This window comes from Micropterus salmoides, unplaced genomic scaffold (genome assembly GCF_014851395.1).
Source record: "Micropterus salmoides isolate LMB-PRFRI ecotype aquatic unplaced genomic scaffold, ASM1485139v1 Ms_hic_scaffold_1, whole genome shotgun sequence".
Lineage (NCBI taxonomy): Eukaryota > Metazoa > Chordata > Actinopteri > Centrarchiformes > Centrarchidae > Micropterus > Micropterus salmoides.
Genome location: NW_024040040.1, coordinates 51,079,770 through 51,093,223, shown reverse-complemented (window position 1 = coordinate 51,093,223; position 13,454 = coordinate 51,079,770). Strand labels below are relative to the sequence as shown.

Genomic DNA, 13,454 nt, shown 5'->3' with positions numbered 1-13,454 from the left:
GGGGATCCAAATTAGTGCCTGGGTCATCCCGTTTTGCGTGTGTGTGCCCTCCCCCAGCCAGTGACGTCACAACTCAGGAGGGATGCCCCTTCCTGCAGTTCAGTTATAAAGGGGTGGAGCTCCGGTGCACAAGCGTTGCGTAAAAGTGCGTTTTTTTACCTACCAAATAACTTCAGCTTCACCAAAAGGAACGTCAGTGTCGCACTGAGTTAAATTTAGTTTTGTAGATTTTCTGTCAGAATTTGCCTCCTTTTCTTCCTGCAGTCAGTGTGTATGAATATTAATGAGCGGCGTTTCACCGACCATTTATAGGCAACTATGGCTGTTTGAAGGCTCGGACATGGTGCTCCTTCACATACGCCACATTTCAAGTTGTTTGTGATTTATAAAGGGAACTTGCTTACAAATGTGCGTACGCACGGTTTTATTAGTCTGAATATTTTTGGCTTTTGGGCACACATACACTTTTAGTGAGGATTCTACGCATATAAATGAGACCCTCAGGGAAAAAAACCCATCCCCCTTAGTTTACTTGTTTAGTTTCACTCAATTCCTGGATGCCTATGGGATAATGGTTATTTGATCCCACAGACACTCAGCAATTGTTGCATACCTCTGCTCTACATGATGCATGTTGCACATGTCTCATTTAACCTTTTAATTTGACAAAAAGTCATTTCCTACCCCAAAATTCTCAGTCTGGTTTCAACCTGTAACAGCTGCCATCAAGGTGCTAAAACTATTAGTCAAGAAACTGAATTATAATCAACAATTTTGAAGGTGTGTTGCTGTTTGGGGCTTAATGGCGGGCTGACTGACTGATGCAGCAACACTTCGACAACCAACATTCAACATTCATTGGTTCCACCTTCTCAAAAATTGAGGATTTGATGATTTTTCTTGAAAACTAAATTGTAGTTTTGGGGAAATTATGACATTTTCTACATCTCATCGTGCCAATGAAAGATATCATACTTATTTATACCTATCTTGTCTCTGTGGTGTCCTTCATCTTCTAAGTGGTAAAAACCAAAGAAACCAGCAAGGCTTTGTTCGAACCAGCCAATCAGCAAGCTGCAGAGCCACAGGGGGCGGGGCCAACAGAGGCCCGATCGCCTGAAACCCCAACCGAGGAGGCTGCATCAGGTGTGTGCATTTGAATTTATATTCTTATAAGTAAGGCAGTTTACTTTTTTGCTTTCTATAAATTAAGAAATAAAACTCAATAAATGCTGTGAAAGAGTTAATGAAAGAATTTATTTATTAAGAATTTGTAATGGAGTAAGAATTAATCTATGTCCATCCGTTGCATTTGAATATTGATTAATCATTTCCGTAATAATGTGTAGCTATCACTCTAATCCAATGAAGTGTCCATCTACTCTACTGTTTACACTGACAGACAGACAGTTTAATGGTGCACTAATAATACTGTTGTTCTGAATTTGTTGGCTGTTAACATCTTTATGGGAAGAAAAACACAATTGAACAACAACACAATCTGATCTGTTCCATCGCACACATTTATTCCTAATTTTAATCACAACAACATTATTCACTACGTACAGTTACCGCTAGTTGCTGATTTCTTGAATTGAAACTGTTTAATTTGTCAGTTTCAGACAGCGGCCCCTCACCTGTCCAAGAAGATGAAGGTATGTGGTTTGTAACATGACCTCTAACAATGAGGGAATAAGAAGATCAGTCTGCGGATCCATGAAGCTCTCTTTTTATATCTGTATTCATAGTCAACATAGATAATCAGTGTTTCCTCTGTTTGTTCTCTCTGATTACGCAGAAGAGAAGCAGCTAAATTCTGTATTTAGATGCCTCTGAATGTATGTGAGCTGCTCTGATGCTGCTTTTTTCTTTCTTTTTTGTGCTTCAGATTATTTGCCTGTTCTTAAGTATCACAAACAATATGGCCAAATGTATGTGGACACCCCCTGTGCACATACCTTTACTGTAGCTTTGGTCTCGGCCCCGTAGTTCCAGTGTGCATGAAGGGACATTTTAATGCTACAGCACACACAGCGATAATTTAGATGTTTAGACAGCAGTGTGCTTCTTGTGCCCTTTCTGGTTTTCCCACATTAGTGTGGAAGAACTTACCTGGTCTACACAGTAGTGAATCAATTGGTCGACTAATTAATCGTGTCGATATCTGGCATTTTGAGATAATCGCCATCTGCCGATTCTGGAAGCAGAAGCAGATAAATGAACATGTTTAACTGTCACATATGTCTGAAATGTTCAGTGTCCTCATACTTATGGCCGTATTGTGTATACTGCAGACACTTTCACTCCTAGCATCTTTTTTATCATTGTCAGTGCTAAATGATTTGCCTGTGATGTCTGAGTGCACGCTACCTGCTGTCTGGCCTCACTGTGATCAGCTGACATGCTGACATCATTGTCTGTGTCTGATCCAGTCTCTAGATCTGACGATGTGGAGTCTGAAATCCAAGGTTGGTCCTGCAGTCACTCTGGCTTAGCGGCTGCTGCACTTAGCGTGTTTGTGAAGCTTTTTGCATGTTGAGTATACATTTCAGTCTCATCCTCTTCGTGTGTTTGGAGTCACGTCATCACATTAAATCTCAGTTTGTTTCACTCAGAGTCTGAAACATCATCAAAACCTGCTCACACACATCCTGTTTATCTGCTGCAGGACTAACTATCATTACGTGTGTGTGTGTGCGCGCCTGTGTGTGTGTCTGTGTTTTAACCTGTGTGTTTTGGTATCTCCAGCTGCCGTCCCTCTCCCTCCGGTGGTGGAAGTTGACTTTGTGCCAGGTTGGTTAAACAGTCCCTTTATTGTTGGAAGTACCGCTAATGATGATGAAGATGATGGTTAAATCAGGAGTTGTGTTCAAAGGGAACAGAGATGGTTACTTTTTACTCCAATTACTGCATTTATTTGACAACATCAGTTACTAGTTACTTTGCAGATTCAGATTATAAATACAACTAATAAATTATAATGGATTAATATGGATTAAGCTCGCCAGCAGTAAATAAAGTAGTTAATTTTCATTAAATATTTTATGTTTTTGTTTATTTGAAGACAGTGCTTATTAATCAACAGCAAAGTTAGCAGAGTTAGCTCAACAGGCTAATTTTAATCTGTTGTCACAGGCCAGTTATTGAAAATGCATCATAAAATAAATAAACAATTAAAATTAAATAAAATGACTTACTGCAGACAGCATGTAAAAGCGATATTTACAGAACAACGGGTACAATGTATAACAACAAGTAACGAACACAACATATTGGATAAAACACTGCAAGAAGAAGACTAAAAAAAAAATTAATGCATCACTATTATAATCCAGTGATAAAATACATGTTATTCCAAAACGGGCCAATATTTACTTTCACTGTTGGTACTTTTGTGTACTTTTACTTATTTTGATTTTGAATGCACTACACTGTGGTACAGCTACTTTTACTGAAGGAAAATATCTGAACACCCCCCTGCAGCCTGCCGCATCTCAAGTCTTTTTATCAAACTTTAACTGCTGTTTTTTAAAAGATGTGATTATGATATTACATAATTTATCTGTTTCAGATTTAGTTTTTGAACCGCAGTATTCCCGAGGACTCTGCCTTTCATTCATTAATTAAACTGTTATGAGAGTGTGATAATCTGTTAATTAATACGTCTACATGTTTGTGTGGGTTACAGATGATCCTCGAGACAGCATGCATCCTTATGGTGAGTAAAGTCTCTTGTTTCTTTGTTTTTACTAAATGTTCGTAGTTTTCATAATAATTTGCTTCTGCTTGTCTCCTTATTTCAGAGGATCAAGCCGACACCATAGACACAACAGGAGGTGAGATAGTTGACTCTGGGAGGACATGTCATGCATTAGCTGTAGTAGAAGAAGTAGCGGACATAGTACCAGCCTGTAGTAAAGCCTGTAGTAGTACCTAAGCACAAGAGAAGTGCTGGTGTTAACAGCTGACTGAAGATTAAGTGATACTGACGTTAGAAGTCGCTGATCAGGCTTTTCTTCTGTTGGTATGAAGCAGTAAAGCTGTAGATAAACACTGAGCTTGTTTCTGTGTTGCAGCTCTGGTGGAGGAGCGTCCGCCGGAGGAGAGTGTAGGTGAGTCAGACGCACCGTCGGGCGTAAAAACTCACTTCATGAAATACACTTATCTGCTTTCTAAGCAAGAGTCAGATGAGACGATTTGCACTTTTACAAGGGGGATTAACCGCTAGACTATTTCTGCTTCTTGAGTATTGTCACTGTGAGGAAGCAACCAGAAGGAAATCACTGCACACAGCTTATCGTTTGTACAGGTTAAACAAACGAGATATAATGTGTTAATTAGTAAGCTTAGAGGTTCTGGTAGGTGGAACTCGTTACCTTTTGGACAGCCTGGCAAGCTGTTTCCAGTCTTTTAACTAAGCTGGCTGTAGCTTCATATTGATCGTGCAGACATGAGAGTAGTATCAATACTCAAAAAAGTAGATTTTCCAAAAGGTTGAAATATTCAATTAATATGACCAGGGGAAAAATATGGAGTGGCAATAAGGGAAACTATGTAGGGAAACAAAATAATAACACTTTGCTGATTCTGTCCTGCTGACCTGAATCATTTATTTTACTTCAATCAAATTTAACTTGGCTTCTTTTTTGTTTGTTGCTCTCCCAGTATTGTTAATGATTGATTAAAATTCAATCCGTTTATGTGTATTGTTGGGGCATGAACTTTTTTCGGCTTTTTGAAAGGGGGTCATGACACAAAAAGTTTGAGAACCACTGACTTAAATGCAGGTTGAAGGAAGGAAGGGAACAAATAGAAAGTGCAGGTAGTAGTTTTTTTTCTCACAGGCAGATAAATCAAAGTACTAATAGTGTTGTAAAAAAGAGATAGGAGTTGTTTCACGCCTCTGGCTATAATCTTATGCAGCTCTGATACCAGTGTTTGTGATCTTTGTGGCTCTGATAACGCGTGTTATGAAGTGATAGTGACACCAGTCAGAATCATTAGCCTTAATATTGCTCTGCTTTTTCTATTTGTTCTGCAGAGGAGTCCAGACAACACTTGACAAGCTCCAAATTCACTCAGGAAGCAGGTAGGAAGTGTCTGAATTTAGAGTCTTAAATATGGGTCATTCTTTACACTGGTCTGAAATACAGTTCAGGAAATGCTGCTTTTTCTGAACACACTACTGCTAAATGGAGAAGATTGTTTTTCTTTTATATGGATGAAGTTGGTGATGTGTTTTCTACTGTGTTTTGTGTTTGTGGCCAGCATCCCGCTGAGTTTTTCCACTCTATTAGGGATCATAATTTCCTGAAATATCTTTGGATTTTGAGGAGTGTATTCCAGACAGAGAATATGATCAGTGAATGTTAATGAGTCACTTTAGAGGAATTTAGAAGATGGTTGTTTTCTGGAAAACGCAAACCAAAAAACAACATCAGCAAACATGGAAGAAAGAACGTTTTCTGTCCTGGAACCAGAGTCATGGAACTTCATAAACACTGAAGTATTGTTCATCCCCTGTCAGAGAACTTGTCTGAACCACCAGCAGAACCAGAACCACAGAGTGAAACCCCCATAGAGACAGAGCGCAGTCCAGAGGGTGAGCGCACACACACGCACACATTAACTGACCTGAACATAAACCACACATGCAAATAACTTTTTTGGATACGTTAATATTTAATTATCAGTGCAAACGTTTGTTTGGAGTTTAACGTCACAATCCTTCTGCCCTCAGTTTAGTGGTGATGTTTTGTACTGAGACTTTTTTTGCACCCTAAAGACTGCTTTTCCTGCTTTTCAGCGCAAAATGCATATGTGTTACATATGTGAGTAATTTTCTTCTTCCCACAGTCTGCGGCTTAGTCTTCTACTTTGCAGACAAACAGTAGCACCAAATCAAGTTTACAGTACACTTTTAGTTGGGGGTATTAAAGTGTGTATTCTTGAGTCCCTGTATTCAGCATTAATAAGCATGTTAGAGCTGCAACTAACGATTATTTTCTTTTTTATTTATCTGTTGGTCATTTTCTTGATTAATTGATCAGTTATTTGGTTCAGAAAATTATGAAAAATGTTGATCAGTGTTTCCCAAAACCCTAGATGACGTCCTCAAATGTCCCAAAGATGTTCAGTTTACTGTCGTAGAGGAGAGGAAACCAGAAAATATTCACATTTAAGAAGCTGGAACCAGATTATCAAAACAGTCAGCAATAAATTTAATAGTTGACAACTAATCGCTTAATTGATTAATTGTTCTAGCTTTACACTATTAAAAAATTTTAAAAAACAACTTGTTAATAACTCCTCCTGTAGGCATCCAAGCAAAGGTTCACGGGATAATGCATGAAAATATAATAAAACACTGTTGTGATATAGGAATCAAACGCTGACGGCCTGTGGTGGCTTTGAGATGACAGCTGGGGGACACACTGTCTGTTCCTTCTTGTGTGAACTGTTTGATTTTCTCAATACTTGTAATCTTGCTGCTTGATGTTGACATGAAAATTGTGTGGCCCGTACGGGGATCGAACCCGCGACCTTGGCGTTATTAGCACCACGCTCTAACCAACTGAACTAACTGGCCACATAAACATCTTGTCATTGTATAAATAGAGAGGACTAAAACAGAACTAAAACATTCAACAGTTTTCAAGTCTAAAACCAAACGCTTTCACAGATGTTCATTATTGCAAAAACACAGGGAACGCATAGTGGACACTATAATACCACATTTAAGATGAATAAAAGTACATAAAGTAAATTATATATATGATTGATGATGAATTGTGAGCAAGCAAGGGCAACAAATCTGTACCTAAGATCTACAGAGACCTTATTAACAAACTGCTGCACACACAAGCCCGTCTGTCAGCAGCAGTAAAACACCACCATCTAGTGGCCAGTTGTGAGATGACAGTTAAACCACATTTTACCTTCAGGGTTTATAATTTATACTTTGGCTTCTTTTGGGAAAAGGAGGGCTGTGGCATCCACATAATAAGTCAAAGAACTTACACTGGAGCAAAATGTACAGATGTGTTTTATATTGTGTGATATATTCAAGCCATTGTATCTGAGAGCTATCTGCCATTAAGCATAGCAAGGGCACTTGGGATGAAGGAAACATGGAGTCTTTTAGTCCTGCAGACAGAAGTCTTGAAACGGTGGCCAGACAGCATTAGCTCAAACTGCCTCAGGAGTGGATGGTCCTGGCAGTCCAGTATAACATTAGCCCTCCTAAAGACCTGCCTGTTAAAAATGTCTGAACGCTTGGCAAGACTCCTGAGAGATTTCTGGCCAATTTAACAAGACTACCAAGTCTGTTGTTACTGGACAGATTAAAAAACCAGGCAGCAATATAGAAGGCTAAAACAGATTCAGTGAAGCAGCTCCTCTAAATGAGAGTCCTCGTCTCAGCTGAAAACCGTAGAAGTGAATATGGTTTTTATGTAAATCTGCGTGCTCAGTCTAATTTTAAAGTTGGTACACTGGCTATGTTCTTTCATTAGGCGCCAAACAATAAAGTACTGTCTAAACACACATTTTAAAAAAGCCTCCTTTTTCTTTTCACTGATGCTGCCAAACCAAATTCTTTGAACGTGGTGAGTATTAAATGCTGAAGTCCGTCTTCTCTCCTGTGTCACAGAAACAACGGGCAAACAGGCCGAGGAGAAGCCCAATGAAAAAGGTAAAAACTTAAGTAATGATTTAATTTTGACAGGCGAAACATGCATATTTGTGGCATTTCGTTTCTGTGAAACGAAAAACTTGACTGTAATTTGTACAGAGCTTCATCTTCATGGGAGAAACATGCATTGAGCCTCTCTGCGCTCGCATGCAAATGACTGTCAGTGAGTTCTAACTCAAAGCTGTTTGGCCCGTACGGGGATCGAACCCGCGTCCTTGGTGTTATTAGCACCACACTCTAACCATCTGAGTTAACTGGCCAGTGTTTCTGCCAATTTCTGTCCAATTTCAAAGTCCGTCTTCTCTCCTGTGTCACAGAAACTACAGGCAAACAGGCTGAGGAGAAGCCCAAAGAAAAAGGTAAAAACTGAAGTAACGATTTAATGTAGACATGTGAACCATGTATATTTGTGGCATTTCGTTTCTCTGATTTCTTGTCTTCTCTCTCCTCCAGCAAAGAAGAAGAAGCCAAAATTGTTAAATAAATTTGATAAAACCATAAAAGCAGAAATCGATGCTGCAGAAAAGCTTCGCAAGAAGGTACAGACGTGACACAGACGCCTGTCTGCTCTCCTGCAAAGACACATTTAGCATACAGACATTTAGCTTATATTGCTACCAGACAGCATAGGGAACACTTGGAATATTTATTTTCCTGTATTTGATGTTCAGTATAAGTGTCTTATTCCTTTGATCCTCTGTGGACAAAGTCTTTTTAACGGTGACATAATGCTGTACTAGTATGATATTGTCTTTGAGCTAAAATGATGACGTGGATGTCTAGAGTTGATGGATTTATTTTGTCATTAATGTGTTAATATATATCAGTCCTCTGTTTCTGTCAGGGTAAGTTTGAGGAGGCGTTGAGAGCGTTTGAGACGCTAGTGCAGCAGCATCCACAGAGCCCCCGCGCTCGCTATGGAAAAGCCCAGGTACTACAGTACTACTGCACATTACTGAGGTACAGTGAACTGGCACTGCACTGATGTTGTGTCAAAATGCTACAATAATATGTTGACAGACGGAGGACGACCTGGCTGAGAAGCTGCGTAGTAACGACATGCTGCAGAGAGCCATCAACACCTACAGAGAGGCCGCTGAGCTTCCTGATGTGACCTCTGACCTACTGAGAGCCACGCTGAAGAGACGAGCTGAGAGGCAGCAGTTCCTGGGTAACACAGCTACTACAGCTAGATACACTGCTGCTAAGTTAGCTACATAAGATTCTTTCAGACATGCAAATTTGAAGCTAATTTAACATGTTTTCATGTCTGAAGAAACCCGTGAGTTCAGCAAAACAAAAACTAGATTGGACCTGTAACACTTTCGCACAAACTCAAGTCTGAAATGAATCCCGTCACATGAGAAAAAAAGACACCAGAAACAGCAGGATGTTAGATAGTTGTTTGCCTTTTCACTCAACATTTGCTAAGTTCATTGAGTGGACTCAAAACTTCACTGTGTTAAAAAGCTGAGTGACGATTAAAGAACTGCTTGGCCCGTACGGGGATCGAACCCGCGACCTTGGCGTTATTAGCACCACGCTCTAACCAACTGAGCTAACCGGCCACAATATGCTGGCATTCATTGACCCTTCACTAAGCCACGCCCCCCTTTGTTACGGTTGCTATGTCCGACAAAGTGTCGAAATACAAAAAGTGTTCTCAGTAAGGAGACAGAAAAGTTTGCATTATACAGCAGCCATCATAGATACCACTAAAACGCACATATTGAACCTTTAATTTTACTGGCTTTTAAGCTATGTCTGTCATCATGGGAGAATTTGGTGCATATGGAGCCTTTGAGTGTTGGGATTCAAATGACTGTCAGTGAGTTTGAACTCAAAAACAATTTGGCCCGTACGGGGATTGAACCCGCGACCTTGGCGTTATTAGCACCACGCTCTAACCAACTGAGCTAACCGGCCACAGAAATAGGTTTTCACTCATCCACAGCGGAAGGTGATAGGTTGTGGCTTCAAACCAATTTTCAAATGTTGTTCTTGAGTTCTTGATTTGGGAGGAGACTCCACTCTACAGGGAAGTTACCCTAAAAGCTGATTGGTCCCCAGAATGCCACATATGCCACAAATTTGAAAGAAGCCGTTTTGTAGAGTTTCTGTGAGGTTAGGATTCTGTAGCGTTGCGGGAAACACACTCATAATTTATAGTATAATGTAATATCCTATGATATTTGACGAAGACTGTACAACAGGAGATCCGCTGATGTTCAAATCTTGCGACTGAAACGCTAAAGGCTGAATTTGCTCGTAAATGGTTTTCTCTCTGTCTCAGGTCGGGTGCGGGGGTCTCTGGCGACTCTGGAGAAGTTGACTCAGATCTTTCCAGAAGACATCAGTCTGAAGAATGAACTGGGCGTCGCCCACCTGTTGCTAGGAGACAACAAGGGCGCCAAAAAAGTCTACGAAGAGGTGTGTGTATGCTGACAGCTTTACCAAACACACCCGTTAATGTTGAAGTGGTGTCCTGCTGGTAAAGGCCTCCGCTGCCTTTCTCTTTGTCTGTGATTGGCTGTCTGACCTCTCGCCCACAGGTTCTGGCGGTTGCCCCCGGCGATGGCTTTGCTAAAGTTCACTATGGTTTCATCCTGAAGTCAGAGAACAAGATAGCGGAGAGTATACCATACCTGAGGGTAAGCAGACACACACACACATATGTAAATGTTTGTACATGTACTTCATACTTCATACACAGCCTCATTGGTGTGAGTTTTAGTTGGACTTTGAATTTATTTTAATGTTGTGTTGCTGTGTGTTTTAACCCTCAACCCCTTTAACCCTCTCTGTCTCTCCCCAGGAGGGTTTGGAGTCTGGTGAACCAGGCACGGATGATGGGCGTTTTTTTTTCCACCTGGGTGACGCCCTGCAGAGAGTCGGAGACAAAAGCGTGAGTAACACACACACACACACACATGGCTTCCTAACTGGTAGACATCTACTCAAATGATGTTTTACAAACTGACTAGCTTTTAAAAAGAATTATCAATAACGTGTGGTGGCCACAAGGTGAATTTGTTGTATTCTGCCTTAGTTTATGAGACTGACACTGTAGTCAGAAGTAAGGTGTTGCTGTGAAGGGAGCTTCAAAAGCAGCTTGGCCCGTACGGGGATCGAACCCGCGACCTTGGCGTTATTAGCACCACGCTCTAACCAACTGAGCTAACCGGCCATGAAAACCCACTTTACAACTAATCCAATCTGTTAATCTGAAAAGTATTTTTGTTGCTTGGTCTAAGACAAAACTAAATAATTTTGTGTTGTAGTCGGGTAAAAACAAGACATGTGATGAGGTCACCTGGTGCTCTGATGGAGACAATAATCAGCAGGTTCATTAATAAAAGACATGCCCTGGCTTGGACAGGCTTTATTAATAAAATCAGAAGATTGGTTCATTACGAACTCATTAATACAGCGTAGTTTATTCATACCTCACATATCGCACCACGTACCGCATCAGCCTTGTTAAAACCATCTCTTCTTTCTCTTTCTACATTTGATAGTCAGATGACACACTCGGCACTGCTTTTCTGTGTCAACATATCACCAACTGTATGTACTTTTGTCTATAAGTGCGTTTCTTCGCCTGATTTGGCACCTCCATGATTTAATACATTTTTTTCAGACAAATTCAGTAAACATTTTGCTCCTTCAAGTTTTAGAACCACTCTTTGTTGACCCTCTAAAAATCCAACACAAAAGCATGTCTTGCTTTATGTCGATGTGTCTCTTTCCCTGCAGGCCTATCACTGGTATGAGTTGGGTCACAAACGAGGCCATTTTGCCTCAGTGTGGCAGAGGTCTCTGTACAACGTGGACGGACTGAAGGCTCAGCCGTGGTGGACGGCTAAAGAGACTGGATACACAGATCTGGTCAAGGTAAGGTGTCAGAGTGTGTGGGTTTATTTATTTATGCATATATGTGTACAAGGCAGTTTTATTCTGTATTATTTCTTTTAAATTGGAGTTGTGTGTATCTTTAGACATTAGAGAGGAACTGGAAGACAATCAGGGACGAGGCTCTGGCTGTGATGGACCAAAACACCGGATCATTCATACCTGAGGAGGAGAACCTGAGAGAGAAAGGAGAGTGGGGCCAGTACACACTCTGGCAACAAGGTACGCACTCAAATAGAAATACAGAGCGATGCTGCTGCCTCATTTATCTGAGATTATCGTATTTATGAGGTTTGCTTGGTTAAAAAAATAGTAAATCAACAGAAAATTAATCAACAACTTTAGAATTAATGAAAGGAAAAAGGAGAAAGGAGAAAAAAAAATCTGAATTTAAGTTGTTTATCAAGACAAAACTGTCAAACATTTACTGGTTTCACATGATATTAATTCATTTCATTACTTTGCACTCATGGAGCTTTCCCTCTTTTTTCTGACATTTTATAAAATTACTAATTGAAAAACAATCACCACAATAAATTATGTTTTACTGTATTTTGGTTTCTTTTTGTGCTTTTAGGGAAAAAAGTTGGAAATGCCTGTCAGGGCGTCCCAAAGACGTGCTCGCTGCTGGAGAGATACCCTGAAGCTACAGGCTGCAAGAGAGGACAGGTACACATGAACACACACACTGACAGGCAAACCACAGGACTTCCTGAAGGTTTTCATAGAGCAGAGGGGTGTTTTGCGTGCCTCCTAGAAGTTAAAATCCAAAACATTTTTCTCACAGACGATGGTACGTGATTCACTCTCTCCTGGTTGAATCATCAATACAAAACAACTGCGTCAGAAAATATGTGGTTCTTTAATATGACGTCAAAGGTACAGGACTGCAGACATAAAAGATTTTGGGGGGTGAGAACTATGCTTGCAGTAAAGAAACATCCAACAACAGAGCTTAAAATGTTTTTACAGACACCTTTAATGGGGTGTAAAAGCAAACTATTAGCTCACACCTCTGACTGGCTTCTTCTCTGAAGCAAACAGTTGAGGCTCATGTTTTGTTTTTACCAGAGAAAATGCTTCAAGGATGAGGACTCGGTTCTCTTTGGACTGATCGCATCTCTGTAAAACTTTGAATGAATGTTTTGGATCTTCAAAAAATAGGTGTTTGAAAAGGGGGCTGCTCTTATGTTTGGGTCTGTATGGTAGGATCATGTTTCTGGACTGATACTGTGAAGCCGTCAGCTGTTAGATGTTTCCATATGTAGGGTTTGATAGCTAAAAATATCTCAAACCTATGAGCGTGAATTAAAAATCAGACCTGTGCTTTTACCGTCTGAACTAGGCCTGTTTGAAACATCTTAGAATAACTGTGATCTGATTCTGAGGTCACTTTAGTAAGTAAATAACTGATAATCTGACTGTGTGACGTCGGCTGCTATTAATCTGCCTATGTTTTCCTTTTTATGTGTGTGTGTGTTCAGATTAAGTTCTCTGTGATGCAGCCCGGTACTCACGTGTGGCCTCACACTGGTCCCACTAACTGCAGACTGAGGATGCACCTCGGCCTCGTCATCCCCAAACAGGGCTGTAGGATCCGCTGCACTGACCAGACCAGGTACTGGACGGGTCTTCGTCCTTTCTCTTGCTGTTTGGCGTTATTAGCACCACGCTCTAACCAACTGAGCTAATCAGCCACAGAATATCATCCTCACTTATTGTTTATTGAAGTCAGACCAGAAAAGCCTAACTGCAGTCTTAGTTTACTCAAAGTATTTCCTCTTCCTCTCTGCTGACCTCTCGTTCTTCCTCGTGTGCTGTGTCGCAGGGAATGGGAGGAGGGTAAAGT

The 13,454-nt window shown here is 40.5% G+C and overlaps 2 protein-coding genes and 3 non-coding genes across 10 annotated transcripts in view; 1 reads left to right on the top strand and 4 right to left on the bottom strand.

The window, feature by feature from the left end:
• LOC119893815 (NACHT, LRR and PYD domains-containing protein 12-like) overlaps positions 1-13,454 on the bottom strand; it is a 636,326-nt gene that overhangs the window by 325,843 nt on the left and 297,029 nt on the right. The gene's annotated exons all lie outside the window — the stretch shown is intronic.
• The window catches only part of LOC119895086 (aspartyl/asparaginyl beta-hydroxylase-like), a 41,622-nt gene that overhangs the window by 27,242 nt on the left and 926 nt on the right, over positions 1-13,454 (top strand). For 4 of the 5 annotated variants that reach the window (XM_038708286.1, XM_038707955.1, XM_038708202.1 and 1 more), the window contains 22 exons: positions 1,021-1,146; positions 1,617-1,655; positions 2,433-2,468; positions 2,749-2,793; positions 3,689-3,718; positions 3,804-3,836; positions 4,077-4,112; positions 5,042-5,089; positions 5,528-5,602; positions 7,652-7,693; positions 8,011-8,052; positions 8,147-8,232; positions 8,538-8,624; positions 8,714-8,864; positions 9,987-10,123; positions 10,246-10,344; positions 10,509-10,598; positions 11,450-11,587; positions 11,692-11,827; positions 12,183-12,274; positions 13,090-13,223; positions 13,434-13,454. The exon at positions 13,434-13,454 is cut by the window's right edge and continues 926 nt beyond it. In XM_038708286.1, coding sequence (XP_038564214.1) covers positions 1,021-1,146; positions 1,617-1,655; positions 2,433-2,468; positions 2,749-2,793; positions 3,689-3,718; positions 3,804-3,836; positions 4,077-4,112; positions 5,042-5,089; positions 5,528-5,602; positions 7,652-7,693; positions 8,011-8,052; positions 8,147-8,232; positions 8,538-8,624; positions 8,714-8,864; positions 9,987-10,123; positions 10,246-10,344; positions 10,509-10,598; positions 11,450-11,587; positions 11,692-11,827; positions 12,183-12,274; positions 13,090-13,223; positions 13,434-13,454 — 1,723 coding nt within the window. The remainder of the gene's footprint in view (positions 1-1,020; positions 1,147-1,616; positions 1,656-2,432; positions 2,469-2,748; positions 2,794-3,688; positions 3,719-3,803; positions 3,837-4,076; positions 4,113-5,041; positions 5,090-5,527; positions 5,603-7,651; positions 7,694-8,010; positions 8,053-8,146; positions 8,233-8,537; positions 8,625-8,713; positions 8,865-9,986; positions 10,124-10,245; positions 10,345-10,508; positions 10,599-11,449; positions 11,588-11,691; positions 11,828-12,182; positions 12,275-13,089; positions 13,224-13,433) is intronic. The other variant, XM_038708043.1, reaches the window with a different exon arrangement.
• trnai-aau lies at positions 9,188-9,261 on the bottom strand. Its single transcript has one exon. It is a non-coding gene; the product is annotated as a tRNA-Ile (tRNA).
• On the bottom strand, positions 9,546-9,619 carry trnai-aau. The gene has a single exon. It is a non-coding gene; the product is annotated as a tRNA-Ile (tRNA).
• On the bottom strand, positions 10,807-10,880 carry trnai-aau. Its single transcript has one exon. It is a non-coding gene; the product is annotated as a tRNA-Ile (tRNA).